General features: G+C 39.3%; 1 protein-coding gene across 3 annotated transcripts; it reads right to left on the reverse strand.

Moving 5' to 3' along the window:
- Positions 1–774: 774 nt before the first annotated feature.
- On the reverse strand, positions 775–21,016 carry ITGB1BP2 (integrin subunit beta 1 binding protein 2). 3 transcript variants are annotated; one of them, XM_055337584.1, is made up of 12 exons: positions 20,460–21,016; positions 20,178–20,227; positions 20,032–20,088; positions 19,808–19,953; positions 19,001–19,095; positions 18,837–18,895; positions 18,629–18,699; positions 18,410–18,509; positions 18,026–18,139; positions 17,715–17,777; positions 13,450–13,488; positions 775–995 (listed from the first exon to the last, which is right to left on the reverse strand). In XM_055337584.1, the coding sequence occupies exons 1-12, from the start codon at positions 20,521–20,523 to the stop codon at positions 924–926; spliced, it is 930 nt and encodes a 309-aa protein (XP_055193559.1). In that variant the 5' UTR covers positions 20,524–21,016; the 3' UTR covers positions 775–923. The 3 variants fall into 3 exon arrangements, with proteins under 3 accessions (XP_055193559.1, XP_055193560.1, XP_055193558.1); XM_055337585.1 differs by lacking the exon at positions 13,450–13,488; XM_055337583.1 differs by lacking the exons at positions 775–995; positions 13,450–13,488 and adding an exon at positions 16,961–17,364.
- Positions 21,017–21,076: the final 60 nt, after the last annotated feature.

The following is a 21,076-nucleotide window of genomic DNA, read 5'->3' on the forward strand; positions in this document are numbered from 1 at the left end:
CTCCTCAGCAGTGAGTCTGCTTCTCCCTCTCTCTCTGCCCCTCCCCCTTGTTCATGCTCATGCTCTCACTCGCACTCTCTCTTAAATGAATAAAAAATCTTTTAAAAAATTAAAAATAGAACTACCATATAATCCAGCAATCCCTCTTCTGGTTTTTTTTTTTTTAAGTAAACTCTACTCCCAACGTGGGGCTCAAATTCACAACCTGGGGATCAAGAGTCGCATGCTCAGGCACCTGGGTGGGTCAGTGGTTGAATGTCTGCCTTTGGCTCAGGTCGTGATCCCAGGGTCCTGGGATCAAGTCCCACAACAGGCTCTCCGCAGGGAGCCTGCTTCTCCCTTGCTTATATCTCTGTCTCTCTTTGTGTGTCTCTCATGAATAAATAAATAATGTTTACATTTTTTTTCTACAAAGCAGTAAGAAAAAGAGAAACAGAAAGCTAGGTAAAGGATATGAACAATATACACTTATATTCACACACACACACATAGGAAATACATGTGACTTTGAAGCATATTAGAAAGAAGCTTAACCTTACTTATAATAAAAAGATTGTGTTAAAAATACAATGAGATAACATTCTTTTCCAGTAAATATGGCAATATCAGAAAGTTTGACAATACATTATTTTGGCAAGGGTGGGGAGAAACAGACACTCTTGTATTTTGTTGTTGGCATTGTAAATTGGTGTAACTTTTGGAAGGCAACATATCAAAAACTTCTAAAGTACATATGCCTTTTTATTGGTAACAGAAAACCCAACTCCAATAGGCTTAAACAATAAAGAGGATTTATTGGTTTATACAAATGCAAATTCCAAGGGGTGAGAGAACTTTGCAGTTGATTTGATTCCACGGATCAAAGATATCACCAAGGACCCAATTTCTTTCTGTCAGATCTGTCTTCAAAAGTGTGAGCTTCATCATAAATTTGACTTCCTTCTTGGTAGCAAAAGGGCTATAGCATTTAAAGGCTTCACATCAGCTACACCACACTGTCCAAAAGAAGAGATAAAGTTGGCTTCTGTTACCTGTCTCAGAAGAGCAAAGAATGAAACCAAAACCAAAATCTTTTCCCAAATACTTCAATGAATATCCTCTAAGATTTCATTAACTTGAATTGGGTCAATGACCCATTCCTGAACAATCCCCTTGACAGGACATGGTATGCATTCTTTGGCTATGGCTTGGGTTGCCTGAACCAATCACTGAAGCATGGGGGATGGGCTTACCCTGTTTGGGTTGAGGGTGGTGCACCCCATCCAGAAGCTGAGGCTGAGATCAATTACACCAATTCAAACTTTATAACCACTGAATAACAGGGAAGATGTGAAATGGATCTTGGGCAGGGAATCACATCAGCCACAAACTACTTTGATCCAGGAACCATACATGTAGGAATTTATCCTATAAATATACTGGCACATGTGTACAAATAAGTATGTTCAAGGAGACTGTTTATAAAACAGGTTATTGAAAACAACAAAAATGCCTGGGACTGGTCAAATAAATGATAATATAGCCATAAAAAAGAAAAGGCAGCTATAAATGTATTATTATGACACAATTTCAAAGATATGTTAAGTGAAAAAAAGCAGAGTTAATAGCCTGCTGCCATTTGTGAAAAAAGGGAAAAGAGATGGAGATAGATTTTTAAAGGGAAAGGGGAAAGTAAACTTGTTTTCATCAAAATATCTGCCAGATAGAGATATCCAAACATATGTGCACACAAATATACCCACTTATACATGCATGATTTGCATAGACTGTATCTGGAAGATTCATGAGTAACCGACAATAGTAATCTCTGGAAAGGAAACCAGGGAACTAGGGACTTAGAGTAGGGGTAATATATAACTTTCATTGCATACCTTTTATACTGCTTGAATTTTCTTACCATGTGCATGTATTTTTAGTTAAAAAACATGTAGTAATTACATGTTTCTACGTGTTAGCTGTCAGACTGGCAAAGATAAAAATACTTGTTAATAGTTGGAAAGATGTTGGGAAACATACCCTTATCTATATTGTTATTTAATATATTAACACATGCTCTTTGAAGGCAACTTGGCAGTTTATTAAAACTAATAATGCACATAATCTTTAATCTAGCACTCACAACACACCTAAGATTTTATCCTACTGATTATGCTTATACACATTGGCAAAGATGCGTGAATAGACATGCAGTGTTTGTAGTAACAAAAGACTGAAGAAACTTAAATGTCCATCAACAGATGATTGGTTAACTATATTATGATATATCCATAAAATGGAAGTTAATTTTAAGAAGGTAGAATTCTAGACAGCAATGAAAAAGAACTACTGATATATTCAACAACATAGATGAAGCTCACAGAAAATGCTGAATGAAAGAAGTCAGAGGCAAAAAGAATACATACCATTTATATGAAATTCAAATACAGGCAAAATTAATCTATAGATGTAGAAGTCAGAATGCAGTTAATCTTGGGAGTGGGTAAGACAGTGAGGGAGCACAGGAAGCCGGCCTGCTATGGTGCTGAAAATGCTCTGTATTTAGACATAGGGGTTAAGTTACATAGATGTATATACATATAAAAATATATACTTAAGACACATACATTTTACTAAAATGTATGTTATAAAAATGTATGTTATATTTCAATACATGAAAGAAAGAGGTAGATTTTACGGTGATATGGAATGGATTTCAAGATATATTTTTAAGTGTGTATGGTGAGATAGATAGATATTATCTATCTCCATCCATACACATATATATGGTACACTGAGAAGAAACAATGTATAACTACAATTCTGCTGGGTTAAGTGCTGGAGCACACTTTTGCCCTGAAGTCATTTGATTCCTGGTGGCCTACAGTATTTTATTTATTAAGACTTATTTATTTGAGAGAGAGAGAGTGAGTAGGAGAGAGAATCTGAAGTAGACTCCCACACCAAGCATAGAGCCTGATGCGAGGCTTGATCCTACCATCTCAAGACCATGACCTGAACCCAAACCAAGAGTAATATGCTTAACTGACTGAGCCATGCAAGCATCTCCTTACAGCCCAAGTTTAAAAGGCCCCATGCTTACAGGTGATGTCCAATTGGAGTTCAGGTGACTCACAGAGAAAACAGTGAGTGGAATAGCAGTATTTGAAGAAAAAGTAGCTGAGATTGATGAAAGATGACAATCTCTAAGATTCAGGAATCCTAAACAGGAAAACGAAACAAAGAAAGAAATACCCACCCAGACACATTGTTGTGAAACTTCAGAATATCAAAGAGAATATCTTAAAAGGAACGAGAGACTTGTTATCTACTTATAAAAGTATACAATACTACCTATGACATATTCTTGCCCTCCAAAAGAGGAAAAAATAGAACCTGAATCTAAATGTAATCAAACCTTAGATCTACTCAATATTCAGGAAATAAAAAGAACAGAGAAATAACACCACAGGGATGCAATCACTAAGATCCATTCTATGGGAAACATGACAGGACAAACCACCCAGTTCCTTCAACAAATAAATCCCGTGGGAGAAAAAAGAGGAGGAGAAGAAAGGGGCACCTATAGATAAGAAATTTAAGAAACCTATCAACCAGCTGCAGTGTATAGTCCTCATTTGGCACCTGACAATCCTTGACAACAAACTCAAACATTTATGAGACAATCAGGAAAATGCGAACAGTGACTGTACATTTAAAGTACATGATATTAAAGCATTGTTAATTTTTATGGATAAAATGAAGTAATACAATGTCTGATATTTGCTTCAGAATAACCTTGGTGTGCAGGTGGGGGAGCAGGGGTTAGAGGAATATAGATGAAACAAGATTGGCCATGAGTTGATAATCACTGAAGCCAGGTGACAGGTACACGGGGATTCAGTATACTACTCTTTTATAAAATTTTTAAAAAGATTTTATTTATTTATTTGACAGAGAAAGAGAGGGAACACCACCAGGGGGACGGGCAGAGGGAGAGGGAGAGGCATACTCCTCACTGAACAGGGAGCCTAATGCCGAGCTCGATCCCAGGACCTTGGAATCATGACTTGAGCCAAAGGCAGATGCTTAATTGACTGAACGACCTAGGTGCCCTACTTTTTTTAAAAAAAAGATTTTATTTAAAAAAAAAGATTTTATTTTTTGATGAGAGAGAGAGGAAAGAGCACAAGCAGGGGGAACAGCAGAGGGAGAGGGAGAAGTAGGCTCCCCACTGAGTAGAGAGCCTGATGCAGGGCTTGATCCTAGTACTCTGGGATCATGACCCAAGCTGAAAGCAGACACTTAACCAAATGAACCATCCAAGAGCCCCTATTATACTCTTTGCTCTTGTATGTTTGAAAATTTCCATAATGAAAATAGAAAAAAAAAAGAACTGAAAAGAAAAGATAGGACTCAGGGATGCCTGGGTGGCTCAGTGGTTGAACGTCTGCCTTCGGCTCAGGTTGTGATCCTGGTGTCCCAGGATCAATTCCTGCATCAGGCTCCCTGTGAAGAGCCTGCTTCTCCCTCTGCCTATGTCTCTGCCTCTCTCTGTGTTGCTCACGAATAAATAAAATCTTTTTAAAAATGACTGACAGCTGATTTATCAGCACAAAAAGAGTTTAGAAGGTGTTTATAGTATGACATTCTTTGTATAAAAAATAACATATTCATATATTTTTTCATATATATTCTATTTACATTGATTTATTTCTGGTAGTTCATAAAGAGTATAGATAAAACTACAATCATCATACTCAATAGTGAGATATTATTGGCATTCTCCTTAAAGTCAGAACAAATCAAGAATATTCACCTATTCACCTGTTTTTTAAAAATACCACTACTCAACATTGCTTTCCAGGTTCTAGTGAAACCATTAAGGCAAAAGAAGGTAAAAGTTATAAATATTGTAAAGGAAGAGTCATAAAATGTCCTTGTTTACATAGAATATACAATCTAAGAAAATTGAGAAATAATTAAACAGGAAAAGCATTTGTTTGAAATCAATAATTTCTCTATATAAAAATTCCTCTATATAAAAATATCGAATCAGAAAATATAATGAGGAAAAAATCCCATAGTGGGAAAAAATGACAGAAGTAAATCCAACAAGAAATGTACAAAAGGGGGTGCCTGTCTGTCTCAGTCAGTAGAGCATGGGACTCTTATCTTGGGGTTGTAAATTCAAGCACCACATTGGGTGTAGAGATTATTTAAAAATAAAATCACACAAAAATGTACAAAACATTTACATGAATAAAACTACAAAATACTTAAGGCTATACAAAGACCTGAAAAATAGATAGATGTACAATATTCCTGAAAGATTTCATAATTGAAAATATTTCAAATAACTATAAATTTCCATTAACAATCTCATTGAGATTTTGGGGGCACAGGGTGGGAATACCAGAGAAGTTGGTTCTGAAGTTTATCTGAAAGAATATATAGAAAGAGCCAAGAAACTTCTCAAAGATAGAAGAAAAAAAGAACAAGGGAAGACTTGCCTACCAGATATAAAATTACTATATAAAGGTGTGTGTGATATACTTCAAGAATAGACAAACATGGGTGCCTGGCCAGCTCACTTGGTAGAGCATGCAACTCTTGATCTCAGGGTGTAAACTGGAGCCCCATGTTGGGTGTAAAAATTACTTTAAAAAATTAAAATAAAAAAATAAAAAAGAATAGACAGATAACTGGAACTGAACAGAGAGGCAGTTATATGCAGGAATTTATTTCTAAAAGTAATCTCTAAACACAATATGGGGCTTGAACTTACAACCCCAAGACCGAGTTGCATGCTCCACTGACTGAACCAGCCAGGAGCCCATCATGTGGGAATTTAGTATATGACAAATACAGCATTTCAGAACACTTCTAAGGCACCACTCAATGTATACTAATATATAAAATACAAACTCAAAGAACAGAAAGTTCCAAGTGTTCTCTAGAAGTAGGCAAGCCATTTGAGAAATGGTAGCTTAAATAGTAGACAGGAAGAAATCCTAGTCTAGTGCAAAGGATACAGATGATGGGGCACCTGGGTGGCTCAGTGTAAGTTTAAACATCCAACTCTTGATCTCAGGGTTGTGAGTTCAAGCCTGGCATTAGGCTCCATGCTGAGCACAGAGCCTACTTTTTAAAAATGGGGAAAAAAAGATGCAGATAAGAAGCAAATTTACCAGTAAAACTATGGAAAGGCCCCAGGATCTAAGACAAGATACAAGAGTATGAGCATGATACATGGGGCTGAGAAAATGAAGTTAAATGAAAGTCTGCACATGAATATTCAGTAAAAAAAAAAAAATGCTCACCCTTTGTTTTTTTTAAAAGATTTTATTTCAGAGAGAATATGTGAAAGTGGTGGGAGGGGAAGAGGGAAACTCCCTGCTGAGCACAGAGCCTCGCTTGAGGCTCAATCCCAGGACCCTGAGATCATGACCTGAGCTGAAATCAAGAGTTGGACACTTAACTGACTGAGCCACCCAGCCACCCCTCACCCTTTCTTATAATCAGAGAAAATGCAAAATAAAAACAAGATACCGTCATTTGCACATCTAGTTGGTAAGCATTTTTTAATTGATAACAAAGTATTTTTTCCTTTTTTAAAAAAGATTTTATTTATTCATGACAGACACACAGAGAGAGGCAGAGACATAGGCAGAGGGAGAAGCTGAAGGGAGCCCGATGTGGGACTCAATCCCGGGACTCCAGGATCATGCCCTGGGCTGAAGGCAGGCACTAAACCGATGAGCCACCCAGGCATCCCTGATAACAAAGTATTGATGAGAGTATTGGGGAAACTGGTACCTTATATACTGCTGGATGGCCATGTAAATTGGAATAGTCTTTGTGGAGGGAAGTCGGACAGTATCTATTAACATTTTTAAATTTTTATTTTTTAAGTAATCTCTATGCCAATGTGGAGCTTGAATTCATGACCTCGAGATCAAGAATCATATGCTCCTCTCACTGAGCCAGCCAGGAGCCCTTCTATTAACATTTTAGATATACAAAATGTATATATCTTCTTCCAGCAATCCCACTTCTAAATTTAAGAAATATTAGCACAAATAATCAAAGATATGGGTAGCCTGGGTGGCTCAGTGGTTTAGCGCCGCCTTCAGCCCAGGGCGTGATCCTGGAGACCCAGGATGGAGTCCCGCGTTGGGCTCCTTGCATGGAGCCTGCTTCTCCCTCTGCCTGTCTCTGTCTTTCATGAATAAATAAATAAAATCTTAAAAAAAAAAAAAAACAAATAGGGATCCCTGGGTGGTGCAGCGGTTTGGCGCCTGCCTTTGGCTCAGGCGCGATTCTGGAGACCCCGGATCGAATCCCACATCGGGCTCCCGGTGCATGGGGCCTGCTTCTCCCTCTGCCTATGTCTCTGCCTCTTTCTCTCTCTCTCTGTGTGTGACTATCATAAAATAAATAAAAATTAAAAAAAAATAAAGATAAATATAAAATGATTTTCATTGCTGCATTTCTTTTTTTAAAATTTTATTTATTTATTCATGAGAGACAGAGAGAAAGGCAGAGACATAGGCAGAGGGAGAAGCAGGCTCCCTGAGGGGAGCTCGATACGGGGACCCCAGGATCATGACCTGAGCCAAAGACAGATGCTCAACCACTGAGCCATCTAAGCGCCCCTAAATTTTATTTTAGATATGAGTTTGAAATTATGGCAAAACATGAGTGGAAATGCTAGCAAGAAGTTAATTGTAAATGCAAAATTCAAATTCATGAGAAAAGTCAGCACTGAAAATAGATGAGTATCATCTTCATCAATGTGACATTTAAATATTCAACTTTCATCTTTAAAAAAAATTGCAGAAGTGAATAAAATGGAAAATAAATTTTTTAAAAATAATATATTTGAACCTTTAAATTTATTCTTCAGAGAAAGTCACTGTTAGTTTGGTGTGTATCTTTTCAAACATTTTCTATATATTTGTAGTTTGATCTGTAAAGCTCCTCCCTGTGGATTTTGCTGATTACATAGGTATTGTGCAGTTCTTCTATTTCCTGCAAATTGGCAGCTGGATCCAAAGATCTGACCCCAAAGATCAGATCAAACTTGGGTTCCACTCTTTGGTATGACTGTAAGATGGACACAATGTCTCCTTAGGATCTTAGAAGCTGTTGATGCTTACTATTATGTCTGTTTATCAAGGATTGCTAAAAAGTGATGTTCTGATTTTATTATTTCTTTTTATTCATTGGAATAGTTTTGTAAAAAGACATATCCCCCCATCTATTTTGTTACTCAGTTCAGATAGGAAAGACAGGATAAATGCTAGATTCTCTCCCTTTATTGATTAATTTTCAAGATAATGAATTGGTTACCTATCATGAGCTCAGACATGAATGACAAGAAGGAGCCAGTTATTCAAAATCCTGGAAGGAGACTATTCCAGGCAGAGGGATCAGACATAACAGAGGCACTGAGGAAGGAGTGAGTTGTGTTAAGTTCAAGAAACACAGCACAGCATGGCCACATTGCTTGCTTCTTCCTCTCTTTGCTCCCTCCACCCTCATCAGAACTCACCTGTGTTGGCACCCTGATCAGACTTCCACCCTCCAGAATTATGAGAAATAAATTAGTTGTTTATGAACTGCCCAGTCTATGATACTTTATCATAGCAGCCTAAGCTAAGATGTAGCTCTTACATCTATGACTCTCTCCTCCATTCTTACTACCACGCCCACGTAGTCTGGGGCTTAGCTTTCTCCCCTGGACCACTGCCAATTATCCTCAACTAGTTTCCCTGCCTCCAAGTATCTCTTCCATCCTACTCAATTAACTCCTTACTCATCAAAAGTTTTCAATTCAGTGTATAACTATTTTTGGCAAGAATGCATCTATAATTTTTTAACAGATGTCACGGCAAAATAAGATTAATTTAGTAGAGGAGGGTGTTTGCTGGAAAGTACTGCTTAAACACCAAAGAACATGGGCTTTGTAGTCAAGACCTAGATTAGTGCCCCAGGCTCTGACACTTGATAGTTGTGTGACCTAGGGAAAATCATGTAACCCCTCTGAAGCTCAATTTCCTCATGTATTATAAAAATAATAATGCTTTTAATACACTGTTGTGAGAATTAAACAATATATATTTTCATTTGAGATACATGTATAGATTATATACAGAGACAGAAAAAGATAACAGAGAATAGACAGATTATTTATTACAGTACTTAGATCACAGTAAAGGCTCAATAAAGAGTAGTTTGTTACTCTTCCCACTATGCCTCTTGCAGAAGCTACAATTTCAGTGATGAACTTCACCTGCTTAAAACCTCAGTTATTGCTAAGAGCTGTTCTAGAGCCATTTGAGAATATCCAAAAACCTAAGGACCCCAGTGGAGTTCTAGAAGAGTCCCTTTGACAAGCCTATTGAGAAACTAATGAGGCCTTGGTTAATCACTGATATCTCACATAGATATAATACTCTTCCAAACAAGTTTTATGTCTTTGATCTCTTCAACTCTAACTTCAGTGGGACCCCTAGGTACTTTACCTCTCACTTCATCCACATCAGTTATTATCTCCCAGTTACATCAGATTAAGTGTTAATAGTCTTTGGGATCCCTGCTTCCACTGTCCCCATTCTCTCTTTCTTCTGTTCCCCAAATCCCAGGACACTACTAGAGGGAGAACCAAGCAGACCAATATAAATTCATGCTGTCCAATTTCAACTTGGCCCTTGCAGCTGCTCAGCAATCCTTTTAGTTGTCTCATATGTTCCCTGGCACTCTCCCCACAGATGCTGTTCCAGACTCTCTTCATTCTACTTAATATCTCTGCTTCTACTTCCATCGAATTCATAGCAAACCTGCTTTTATCAGGCTACCTGTCCCTCCTGTAACAAATCAGTAATATCTTTCTCCCTTCCAGCCCTGTCTTCTAGCCATCCAGTTCCCTTCCTGGAAAAGCAACCAATATTCTTTTTTTAGGCTATATTATTTAGAGAGAGTATGCATGCATGGTGGGAAGAGGGGGCAGTGCAGAAGGAGAGGGAGAGGATCTCCAGCAGATTCTGTGCTGAGTGTGGAGCCCGATGTGGGGCTCTATTCTGTGATCCTGAGATCACGACTTGAGCTGAAACCAAGAGTTGGATGCCTAACGAACTGAGCCACCCAGGCACCCAAAACAATCAATATTCTTGATCTCTTATTTATCCCTTCAGAGATATTTTTATGATTCTACAAGCAAAAATATGGAAAAAAAAGAACTTTCACTTGTCATTAAAGATAAATAGGATTTGGATATGTGGCGACAAAGGAGATGATATTCCAAGCAGAGGAAACATCCTGGGCAAAGGCACAGAGGTGGGAATGAATAAATAAGATATATTTAGAAAACAAGGTATAGCAAGTAGTGTAATTCCCAGAGAAACAATCCCAACTGCTGCTTCAAGTACTATGTCTCCTTTTCCAGCTCTGACTTCAGCCTGATCACTGCTTCATTGCCTGCCCTGCTCTAAATACCAGCAGAGTGGAAATCTGACACTGCTGGCCCCTCACCCATCCTATCTTGCCTGGACCTCCGTTACTATTTATTGAGCTCTGACCCCAACTATCTGTTTCAGTACTGCTAAAGAGTCTTGGCTCTTTCCTGAGTCACTTGCCAAGCCAGACACCTTCCACATCTTTGGTCACATGGACAATTTCCCCACCCTACTGAAAATAGGACAATGAATATAGAAGATGCATTGTACAACACTGATTTTACCAATATATAGAACAGAGGTCAAGGAAACATTTTAAACTATATAGCAGAGATACAATCAGCAAAATCCAGACTGTGTGAATTATTTTTTACTGAAAAATAATCTGATTTCCTCAATAAAAAATTGTAAGGAAAAAAAGAGATGAAAGGGAACCGTTAGTTTAAAACTGACATATGGGGCACCTCGCTGGCTCAGTGGGTGGAGCATAGGACTCTTGGTCTCTGGATCATGAGTTCAAGCCCCACGTTGGACATAGAGAATACTTTAAAAAAATAGATAAAATTGACATACAATACATATCCACCAATCACAATGTATAGACTTTATTTGGATACTGATTCAAACTAAAAAGCTGTAAAAAAATTATTTTGATATTTATGAAACTACTGGAAATTTAAATATTGATTGGTACTTAATGATATTAAAGGGAATATTGCTTGTTCATGTGTGCTAATGATATCACAACTATGATTTTTTTAAAAAAGGATCCTTACCTCTTAAAGATACATACGGAAATATTTAGGTAGGGAATGATATCATGTCTGGAATATGCTCCAAAATAGTATAGAAAGAAGGAGATAGATGAAACAAGTGTGAGAGTTGATACTAGGTAAAGCTGATTGTTTGGTAAATGGGGATTTATTATACTATTCTGTCTACTTTTGTACATGTTTTAAATTCTCTGTAATGAAAAGCTTTAAAACGTTATTGAATTGTCAAGCATCCCATGAAAGTGTGTGTATTAGTCGGAAGGAGTGGAACAGGAGGAGCTGGAATTTGAGAAGAGGATGGTCTGTTAAGAGCCTCTGTGAGGAGAGTGCCAGGGAACGTATGAGACAAAGAAAAGGGTTGCTGAGCAGCTGCAAGGGCCAAGTTGAAGTTGGACAGCATGAATTTATATTGGTCAGCTTGGTTCTCCCTGTAGCAGTGTTCTGAGGTTTGGGGAACAGAAAGGGAGAAAGGGGACAGTGGAGGCAAGGATCCCAGAAATAGTAACACTGAATCTAGTGTAAAAGTTGTTTAGAAAGTGTTACATCAATGTGAGATATCACTGATCCACCAAGGGCTTCGCTGGTTCCTAGACAGGCTTGTCAAACAAAGTCCACTAGGCTAGAGAGGCTTGGTGTTATGCTCCTCTTCTAGGACCCCAGTTGGGTCCTTAGGTTTTGGATATTCTCAAACGGCTCTAGGACAGCTCTTAGCAATGACTGAGTTTTGATCAGTAGCTATGTTACTTCATGCAAGACATTTCCTTCCCTGAGGAGGTATCCTCATTTATAAAAATTTGGGATAATAATACTTATCTCATGGAGCAGGTGTGAGGATTAAGTAACATAATGTGGGTAGAAGTGGTTAGCACAGTGGCATTCTACACATGATGCTTTATTTCTTCAGATGAATACAATCTCCCTTAATCCTGGAGCTGAGGCAATGGTATGTTAAATATGTTATCACTTTGTGGTCAGCAAAACCTGACCATCAAGAAAATCTTATTTTCTTATTGAAACACTGTAAAATTGGATATTGAAGATGTGTCCCTCCTCTCCAAGAGTAAAAAATACCCCAACTTTCCTAACAGTCTGAAGTGAAAGCTTTTGGTGAAGGGGAGTAATAGTAGTACTTATAACAGGAAACACTTACATAGTTCTTACTATATATTTCAGGCACTGTTCTAAATATGTGTTAGCTACTACTACCATAATATAAAAATCTGGACCTCAAAAGATATGGCCTAGAGATAAAAATGTTTGAGTCATCTGCATGCGGGTGATATTTGAAATCATGGACATAATTGAAAATGTCTAAAAGAGTTATATATTAAGAACAGTGCAAGACTAGGACTAAGTTCTGAGGAACTTCATCATTCAATGGCCAGGTAGAAAATGAAGAGTCTGCAAAGGAGACCGAAAGGAATGGCCAGAGAAGTGGGAGGACAACCAAGAAGAGCCATACAGCATAGAAGCCAATGTATTTAAATGTATTTCACAGAAGAAACCATCATGAGTGTCAAATTTTGCTTGTGAGATCAAGTAAGACAAGGACCAAAACTATCCATTGGATTTAGTGATTTGATGGCCAAAAGTGACCTTATCACCACAGACTGAACAGGTTGGAAGTGTGTTTAGAAGGGAATGGAAAGGAGGAAATAGAAAATGAGTATTATTTTGAGAAGTTTGCTTATAAAGGAGAGAAGGGAGTTAAGCAGCAGTTGGAAAGGGTTATGTAGTCAAGGGAAATTGTTTTTGTATAATCAGAGAGACGTGAGCATGTTTAAATGTCAATGAAAATGCCCAATGGAAAAAAAAAGAAAATGCCCAATGAGAGGGAAAGGTTGAATAAACAGGAGAGAGAGGATAATTAATAGTGTAAAGTTTCTAGGAAGGTGTGAAGGAACAGGATAACAAAGCACAATGGAGAGAAATAAGAAGTGTAAAGGAGGTAAGGAGAAGATTAGTGCTAATTTGAACAAATATGTATATTTGATGGTGGGCAGTGGGGAAGTAAATGAGATAATGCATGCAAAGCACTTAGCATAGTGCCTGGCAGGTTAGTTTGTATGAGAAATGGTAGCTGTGGTTATTGTTATTATTATTGTTATGCACCTGCTTGAAACTTTCTTACATTTTAGGCTTTGTACTACATAAGTACACTACTTTATTAATTATGTAAACTTAAAATTTTATATATCAAGTTTATATACAAGGGTTACTTGAACTTTTTGATTCCTCACCTTCATCCTCTCCAGGAATTCTGGGTAGTTACTGGTCCCCTGATTTTGATAAGATAGAAAAAAGTTGTACATTAAAGATCAATGCACTTTCTGCACTTTTCTACACACATTCTATGCCTCTAAATTTTTAAAATGTCCACCAAAGCCCCTATTGATGTCAACTCACCTATAGAAAAATGACATTAAAAATAACCTGCTGCCAGGGTTTGAAAGGATCTGAAGGGTTCAGGTCAAGGGGGAGATGTTATTTGCACTTCAAATACATAGAATGAGAACAGAGAAATGAGCCATAAATGTGGAATATCCTGGAGGTCCAGGAAGCCCCTTTAACTCTGATCAAACTTTTCTGTGAGGTAGAGATGCATTCTCCAATATCCTCTAATCTTGCTTCAAGCTCCAAATCCTCAGCCATGCTATCCTGTGATCCCTTACCTTTGCTGCCCACGTCCATTCTTCCACCTCCATCTTACCTGTAGCTCCCAATGAGATATTATGTTCCTTAAATCTGAACTGAGAGCAATGGGTGCTATGAAAAGAACTTGAGATCATTTTGAGGCTTGGTGAAACTTTGTAGTTTGATGTTTCTTAGAGCCTGAATCACCCAGATTCCTGGCCACCCTGTTGAAGGGGGGTGGGTAAATCTGACTCAAGGGAGAGACTCAAGAAAAAGATTATCACTCCTTTGATTAAGAATCTACATTTTAGGGGCACCTGGGCAGCTCAGTCAGTTTAGCATCTGCCTTCAGCTCTCAGGTCATGATCCCAGGATCCTGAGATTGAGCACCCCCAAGGGGCTGCCTGCTTAGCAGGGAGTCTGCTTCTCTCTCTCCCTCTGTCCCTGCCCTTGCTGGTGCTTGTGCTCTCTTTCTCAAATGAATACATAAAAACTCTTTAAAAAGAATCTACATTTTAAAAATGTCTATACTGCCTTTTTCTTTATAGATTTTATTTAAATTTAATTAATTAATACAGTGTGTTGTTAGTCTCAGAGGTAGAATTCAATTCTTTTAAATCATGTTCAAAATCCTGCATCTAGAATTTTAGTCTCCTCCCAATCTAGCTACATTTAACTTTTTGTTCTCTCCCTTAAACACATCCTCCATCTGATATATTAGCAGTGGTTAGAAACAGCAAAGGGACTAAGCTTGGAGGAATTCTGAAGAAGAACACTTACTGTTTATATACTTCTGCATTGAGTATTTTACAGTGACAATGTATTACTTTTGGAATTTAAAATAAAACACAAAAAGGAAAATAAAATACTTTCAGGGGTACCTGGGTGGCTCAGTCAGTTGGGTGTCTGCCTTTGGCTCAGATCATGATCCCAAGGTCCTGGGACAGAGCCCAGCATGGAGCTCCCTGATCAGCAGAGTCTCTCTCTTCCTCTCCATCTGCCTCTCCCACAGCTCATGTTCTCTCTCGCTCTCTCAAATAAATAAAATCTTTTAAAAAAATAAAACACCTGGCCTCAGTTTGGCTCTCCGCACTCTTCCATACCCATCCAAATTTCTCATTCCTACAAATTTCCATTCAAAATTCAAAATTTCTTATCCTTTACATTTTTGGCCAATTGATTTTCAACTAGGGTGCCAAGACAATCCAATGGAGACAGAATAGCCTTCTCAACAAATGGTGCGGGGACAAGTAGATATCCACATTCAAAAACAAAGTTGGACCCCTACCTCATGCCACATACAAAAAAGAACTCCAAATGGATCAAAGACCTAAATGTAAAACCATAAAACTATAAAACTCTTAGAAAACATAGGAACAAATCTTCATGACCTTGATATTAAACCATGGGTTTTTGGCTATGACGTCAAAAACGTAAGAAACCAAAGAAAAAATAAATTAGACTTTATAAAAATTTAAAACTTTTGTGTACCATCAAGGACACCATCAAGGAAGTAGAAAGACAAAACACAGAATGGGAGAAAATATTTCCAAGTCATGTATCTCACAAAAGACTTGTCTCCAGAACATGTTAAAGAAATTCTTAGAACTCAATAAAAAACCCAGTTAACAAATGGGCAAAAGATTTGAATAGACATTTCTCCAAATAAGAACACAAATGGCCAATAAGCACATGAAAAGATGCTCAACATCATTACCCATGGGGAAAATGCAGTTGAAACCATAATGAAATTCTACTTCACACTCACAACGATGGCCATTAAAAAAAGGACAAATAGTGTATGTTCTCACTCATTTGGGGAATATGAAATAATAGTGAAGGGGAATATAAGGGAAGGGAGAAGAAATGTGTGGGAGATATCAGAAAGGGACACAGAACATAAAGACTTCTAACTCTGGGAAATGAACTAGGGGTGGTGGAAGGGGAGGAGGGCGGGGGGTGGAGGTGAATGGGTGACGGGCACGGAGGGGGACACTTGACGGGATGAGCACTGGGTGTTATTCTGTATGTTGGTAAATTGAACACCAATAAAAATTAATTTATAAAAAAAAAGGACAAATAACAAGTGTTATTGAGGATATGAAGAAACTGGGACTACACTGCTGAAAGGAATGTAAAATGGCACAGCCTCTTTGGAAAACAGTCTAGCAGTTTCTTAGAAGGTTAAAGGTACCATTTGACCCAGAAATTATACTTCTAGATACTTGGATACTTCCAAGAGAAGTGAAAATATCAGTCCACCTAAAAACTTGTATATGAATGTTCATAGAAGCATTATTCATAATAATAAAAATAACCCAAGTGTACCTCAATTGACAAAATAAACATAATGTGATATATCCATACAGTGGAATATTATTCAGCCATAAAAGAAATACTGATACATGTTACAACATGGACGAGCTATGAAAACTTTATGAGTGAAAGAAATCTTCTACAAAAGACCACATATTATGATTCCAGTCATATGAAATATCCAGAATAGGTAAATCCATAGAGGCAGAAAGTAGATTAGTGGTTGCCCACAGCTATGAGTATGGGGGGAGGGAAACTGGTGGTGATTCCTAATGGGTACAGGGTTTCTTTTTGGAGTGATGAAAATTGATTGTGATTGTACAACTCTGAGCATACTAAAAAAACCACTAAATTTTATACTTTAAATGGGTGAATTGTATGGTATATGAATTTTATCTCAATAAAGCTGTTAAAAGATGTTCTTCCATGGAGCTTTCCTTTTCTACTATACTCCAGATTAATCACTTCACTCTCTCTTAACTCCTATAGCTCTTAATAACTATACTGCACAACGTAACATTCAGTTAAGCTATCTGATAATGTTTATTGTTATTTCATGTAGATTAGCCTGTCAGCCAGACTAATTTTCCTGCGAGGTATAAATAAGTAAGTTTTCCAGTTCTCAGATAGCTCTAAACCACCTAAGGTGCAACTGGGCACACATTAAGTATTCAGTAGATTACCTGGTGATTGTAAAGAACAGATTGAATGTATATGTGCTTGTTTTCACACGTGTGTTAAAGACACACAGATGTTGGGGGGATGAATACAATCTTAGTGAGGTGAGAGAATAACACTATGTGAAACTGCAGAATACAAGATTTATTTAAGGGAAAAAACAGCATGGTTTGGACACCTTTGTTCTCCCCTCCTTCAGCCTGCTGCTGCTCAATGACTCCTCATGGCCAACCATATCCTGGTCTCTTGAGATTCTAAGGGAACCACTGAGGTCCTATCTAGATACTTGACTGGTGTCACTATTCCCCCATTGCTTCCTCCTCTTCCTCCTCCTCTGTCCAGCTCAGATCATCATCTGAATCCTCAGATTCTTCCTCATCCATCTCTAACCCAACCCCTGCCTTAGCCTTCTCAGCTAGTGCATCGGGGTGCTCCAGCTGGGCCCAGGATCCCGGGTCAGCCTTGACCAAGGAGATTTCAACCCGAGATGGCATCAAGGAAACAGAGCTCTGCTCCACGTTTATGACCTGAGGAGGAGGAAAATATAGAGGAACACAGAAGAAGGAGAAAATGAGGAAATCAAAGGGGTGGGATCAGGGTGGGGTGGTGATGAATGACAAAGAAAAATAAACAGATGTAAGGTAGGCAAAACAAGATAGGGGAGGAATAAAACAATATAGTGAGAGAGAAAAAAGGAGAGGAGGAGGGGAGAGAAAAAAGGGAAGCAAAGGGGGAGAAAGAATATCAAAGCAAATGAGGAGAAACCTCCACTTTCCCACTATAATTCCATCCCTTAAGATACCCTCTATTCATTCCAGTCAGGTCCTTCGTTTCACCCCATCTGCCTCCCCTTCTTGTGCCCCTTATCTTCACTTACCCCCCAGAGCTTCATCTGTGCCTGGAACACACGGTTACCATCAAAGACAATGTGGACGTGAAGCTGAAAGAAAAGAATTAAATGGGTAGTAACAATCCCAGAAGGTCAGAACAAGTTATTACAACAGAGAACCAGGCCAGAGGTGTGAGCCCTACATCCACAGGTCAGCCAGATAGCCCTAACCTACTAGCTCTACCTTCCTCTGAGGGGATTATGGAGCCCACATGTCCACTCCAGACAATGACTCTGCCTGTAAAATTGTAGTATCACCCAATTCACCAGCTTCCCATCCAGCATCAGACATTCCTCACCTCAGTTTGACTGGCCTTCACCCAGTTGAACGCAGGAAGTGGAATCTGGCCATATATAGTTACCACTACTAAGGAATCTGTCTGGTGCCAATCATGACGGCAAGATGCTGGCAGCTAGAGAAAAGATGTGAAATATGGGTGGTAAGAATGAACTCTCAACCCAAGGAAAGTTATCAGGTGTGTCTAGAGAGGAGACACAGAATCTCAGAGCGATTAATACTACTTCATATTGCAAAGCCTCTAGGCTGTTGAGGATAAAAGGGCAGAATCTTATTTGGTCTGTACAAAAGGGAGGAGATAGAGAGCTTGGCCATGAGGTACGGGGGGCGGGAATTATTTCTGGAATTGGGTTCTAATCAAGTGTTTGGGAAAGTTGGGGCTTACCTGCTTCCCCCAGTCATGCCTACCAACTCTGCATCCTGGCTGTGCCAGGAATGCCCCAAAATCCAGGGTCTGGATGCCACAACAGCTCCAAGACTTCATCCTGAGGTAGAAGGATAATTCAACTGAATCTCCTTTCCTCTCCCCATGAGCCCCCACCCACCTTATGATCAAGAGTGGGAAAAACTGGTCTCACGGAGCCTACCCAGTCCCCTCTCTCACCCCTCATGGAATCGAGGTGCTCCTGGGTGGTAAGTACATGGAGTAGCATCACTCTCAGGGCCTTGGTAAACCTAAGATGGATAGGGGAGAATCAGGAGAGGAATCAGGTCATTCAAAATACACCCAGCAGCCTCATATCTATACCCAGTCATCCCAGGTATAGCATCTCTCAGCCACATGTTTGCATCCCCTATAAGCTCTCACTCACAGCATCACATGCTGGATTCTGGCAGCTAGAACCAGTCCGGATCAGACTACTGTCAAGTCCTAGGCAAAGGAAACAAGAGTCAGGAACCTATCCATTCCCTCCACCTAATTGCCACTTTCACTAAATTCCAGTCTGCAAAGCCTTCCTACTAAGGACTCACTTACCTGCTCCAGGTTCTTGGTCTAATTCCTTCTGTTCCAATGCCATTTCCAGGGCTTGGGATATATTTAGTGGAAGCAGCTTTGGAGGCAACTCTGACCTAGGGGGCATGGGTGGGGTGATTTAGTTCTGACCCATTAACTTGATCAACAGCTCCAACACTTCCACCACTGGTAATAGTATCAAAGAAGTCTGGTGAAAGTGGGGGCAGGATTGGAAAAGTTGGTTAGCAACTCCATTGCCAAATATCTTCTTTGTGGACATCCCAAGTCTCTGAACCCTGGATAAATCCCTAGAGCTCTTCTTGCCCATCTACTCAATTGCTCTAAATCTAACATTTCTATGCAGAACTGCATCATATCTGCATCCTGTTCTAATTGATTGTGGACCTAACATGACTTTCTTCTGTTGCTCATGCTACTTCCACAAAATTAATTTATTCTCTGCAGCCTACATGGCTGCTAATACTGCACGTTTTTCTTGATGGAAAACTCATTTTGAAGCTTTTTTCCAAAAAGAAAAAAAATCAAGTCATTCACAACAATCTCCCTTGTATTATAACTAAGTATGTATTTATGAGGGGCTATCTACTTCTGCTAACTCTAAATACCTATCCCATCACCCACATACCAACTTAAAGCAAAGACATTATTTCTGGATACAAATTTCCCCTAAGGTATAAAATAGACACAAAGCCCTTACACTTACTTGCCCCTCCTCACATCTCTAATCCCCAAACCTGAATGACCCATTAATCACTTCTAGGAAGTTCCATGAATGTAGGAAAAACCCAGGGACCTCCTCCTCTTTACTTGGGCCTCTCCCGATGCAAAGTCTCTGCTGACTTTGGAATGGTATTCAGAGGTTTTTGCTCCTGAAGTGAACTGCTTGTGGCAGGCACCTCGGGTTGAGGGGCCTCAGGGAGCTTCTCAGCACAGTGTGGTCCCACAGTACAGCCCTAGTACAGATAAGAAGAGAAGGATTAGGGATAAAATCCTTCTATTAGGGGCAGAATCTAAGGAAGTAAATAATTTACCTTGATGTTTAAGAATTCAGAGAAATCTACAGTTCGCTTGCGGCAGCAGGACCAACCCTGGTAACAAAAGACCCAGCTCAGCTTAGATTCTTGGGTATATTTCCTTTAGGAAATGCTTTTGGTATCCTCCCTTGCCTACTTCTCACCTTAAGTGCATCATGGAAGATTGGGACCCCAGGGTGATGGCAACAGGAATCTGTGGACATCAGCAGAAGGATCAAGGAAAGGCAACTATAGCTAGCATCACTTCTCTTACTTTCCCAGATTTATATGCTCGTGATTTTTAATATATGAAAAAAAAGATCTTAGACTACCCAGACCAATTAAACTAGGGCAGATACTCTAAATTTCTCTGCTCCCTTAAGACCACCCACAGCTGATCACTCCCCCAGCACAGAGAGCCCCCTGGCAAAGTCAGAATTACTCACCAGGAAGGTTGGCATTGGGGTCAAAGTGCTGCCCACAGCCTTTGTTATGGCAGAGTAGAGACATGTTGGCAAAATTACTGAAAGGGTATTTCAAGGAGTCTGGCTGCCGAGTGGGGAACACCTCTTAGTCTGGAGGCTTTTAGCTGCCTGGAAGGGCCAGCTGTTTCTATCTTTAGTTCAGGAGACGTACACCTCCTAACATGGGCAAGGGAACTTCAATTGGTCTTCTCAACCAATAGGAAAGAGCTCAGGAGTTTAGCTCTGGGGCTCAAGAAAAAAGGATCAGGCAGAGTAGGGCTTGGAACTTGGGTGAGGTCAACTAACCACCGCCCACAGTTTTAGATTTACCAGGCCAATTCCAAGCCTCTGACATATCAGCAGCTGCTCAGAAGTGAATCCCAACTTTGAGACCCCTCCCAGCTCAATGAAGGCACCCCAGTTCCTTCAGCTCCTTTTCTTCCTCTTTCAGAGCAGCTTTCTTCTCTCATCCTCATTGCTTCTGTATCACCAATAGCTCCAATCTTTGTCAACCACTTAAGCCATAGTATGCATCCAACTTCCCCAAGTTTGCCTAAATCGAGGATTCATACTTTTGAGCAAAATAAAGGATTATCTTT

This window comes from Nyctereutes procyonoides, unplaced genomic scaffold (assembly GCF_905146905.1).
Source record: "Nyctereutes procyonoides isolate TBG_1078 unplaced genomic scaffold, NYPRO_anot_genome, whole genome shotgun sequence".
Lineage (NCBI taxonomy): Eukaryota > Metazoa > Chordata > Mammalia > Carnivora > Canidae > Nyctereutes > Nyctereutes procyonoides.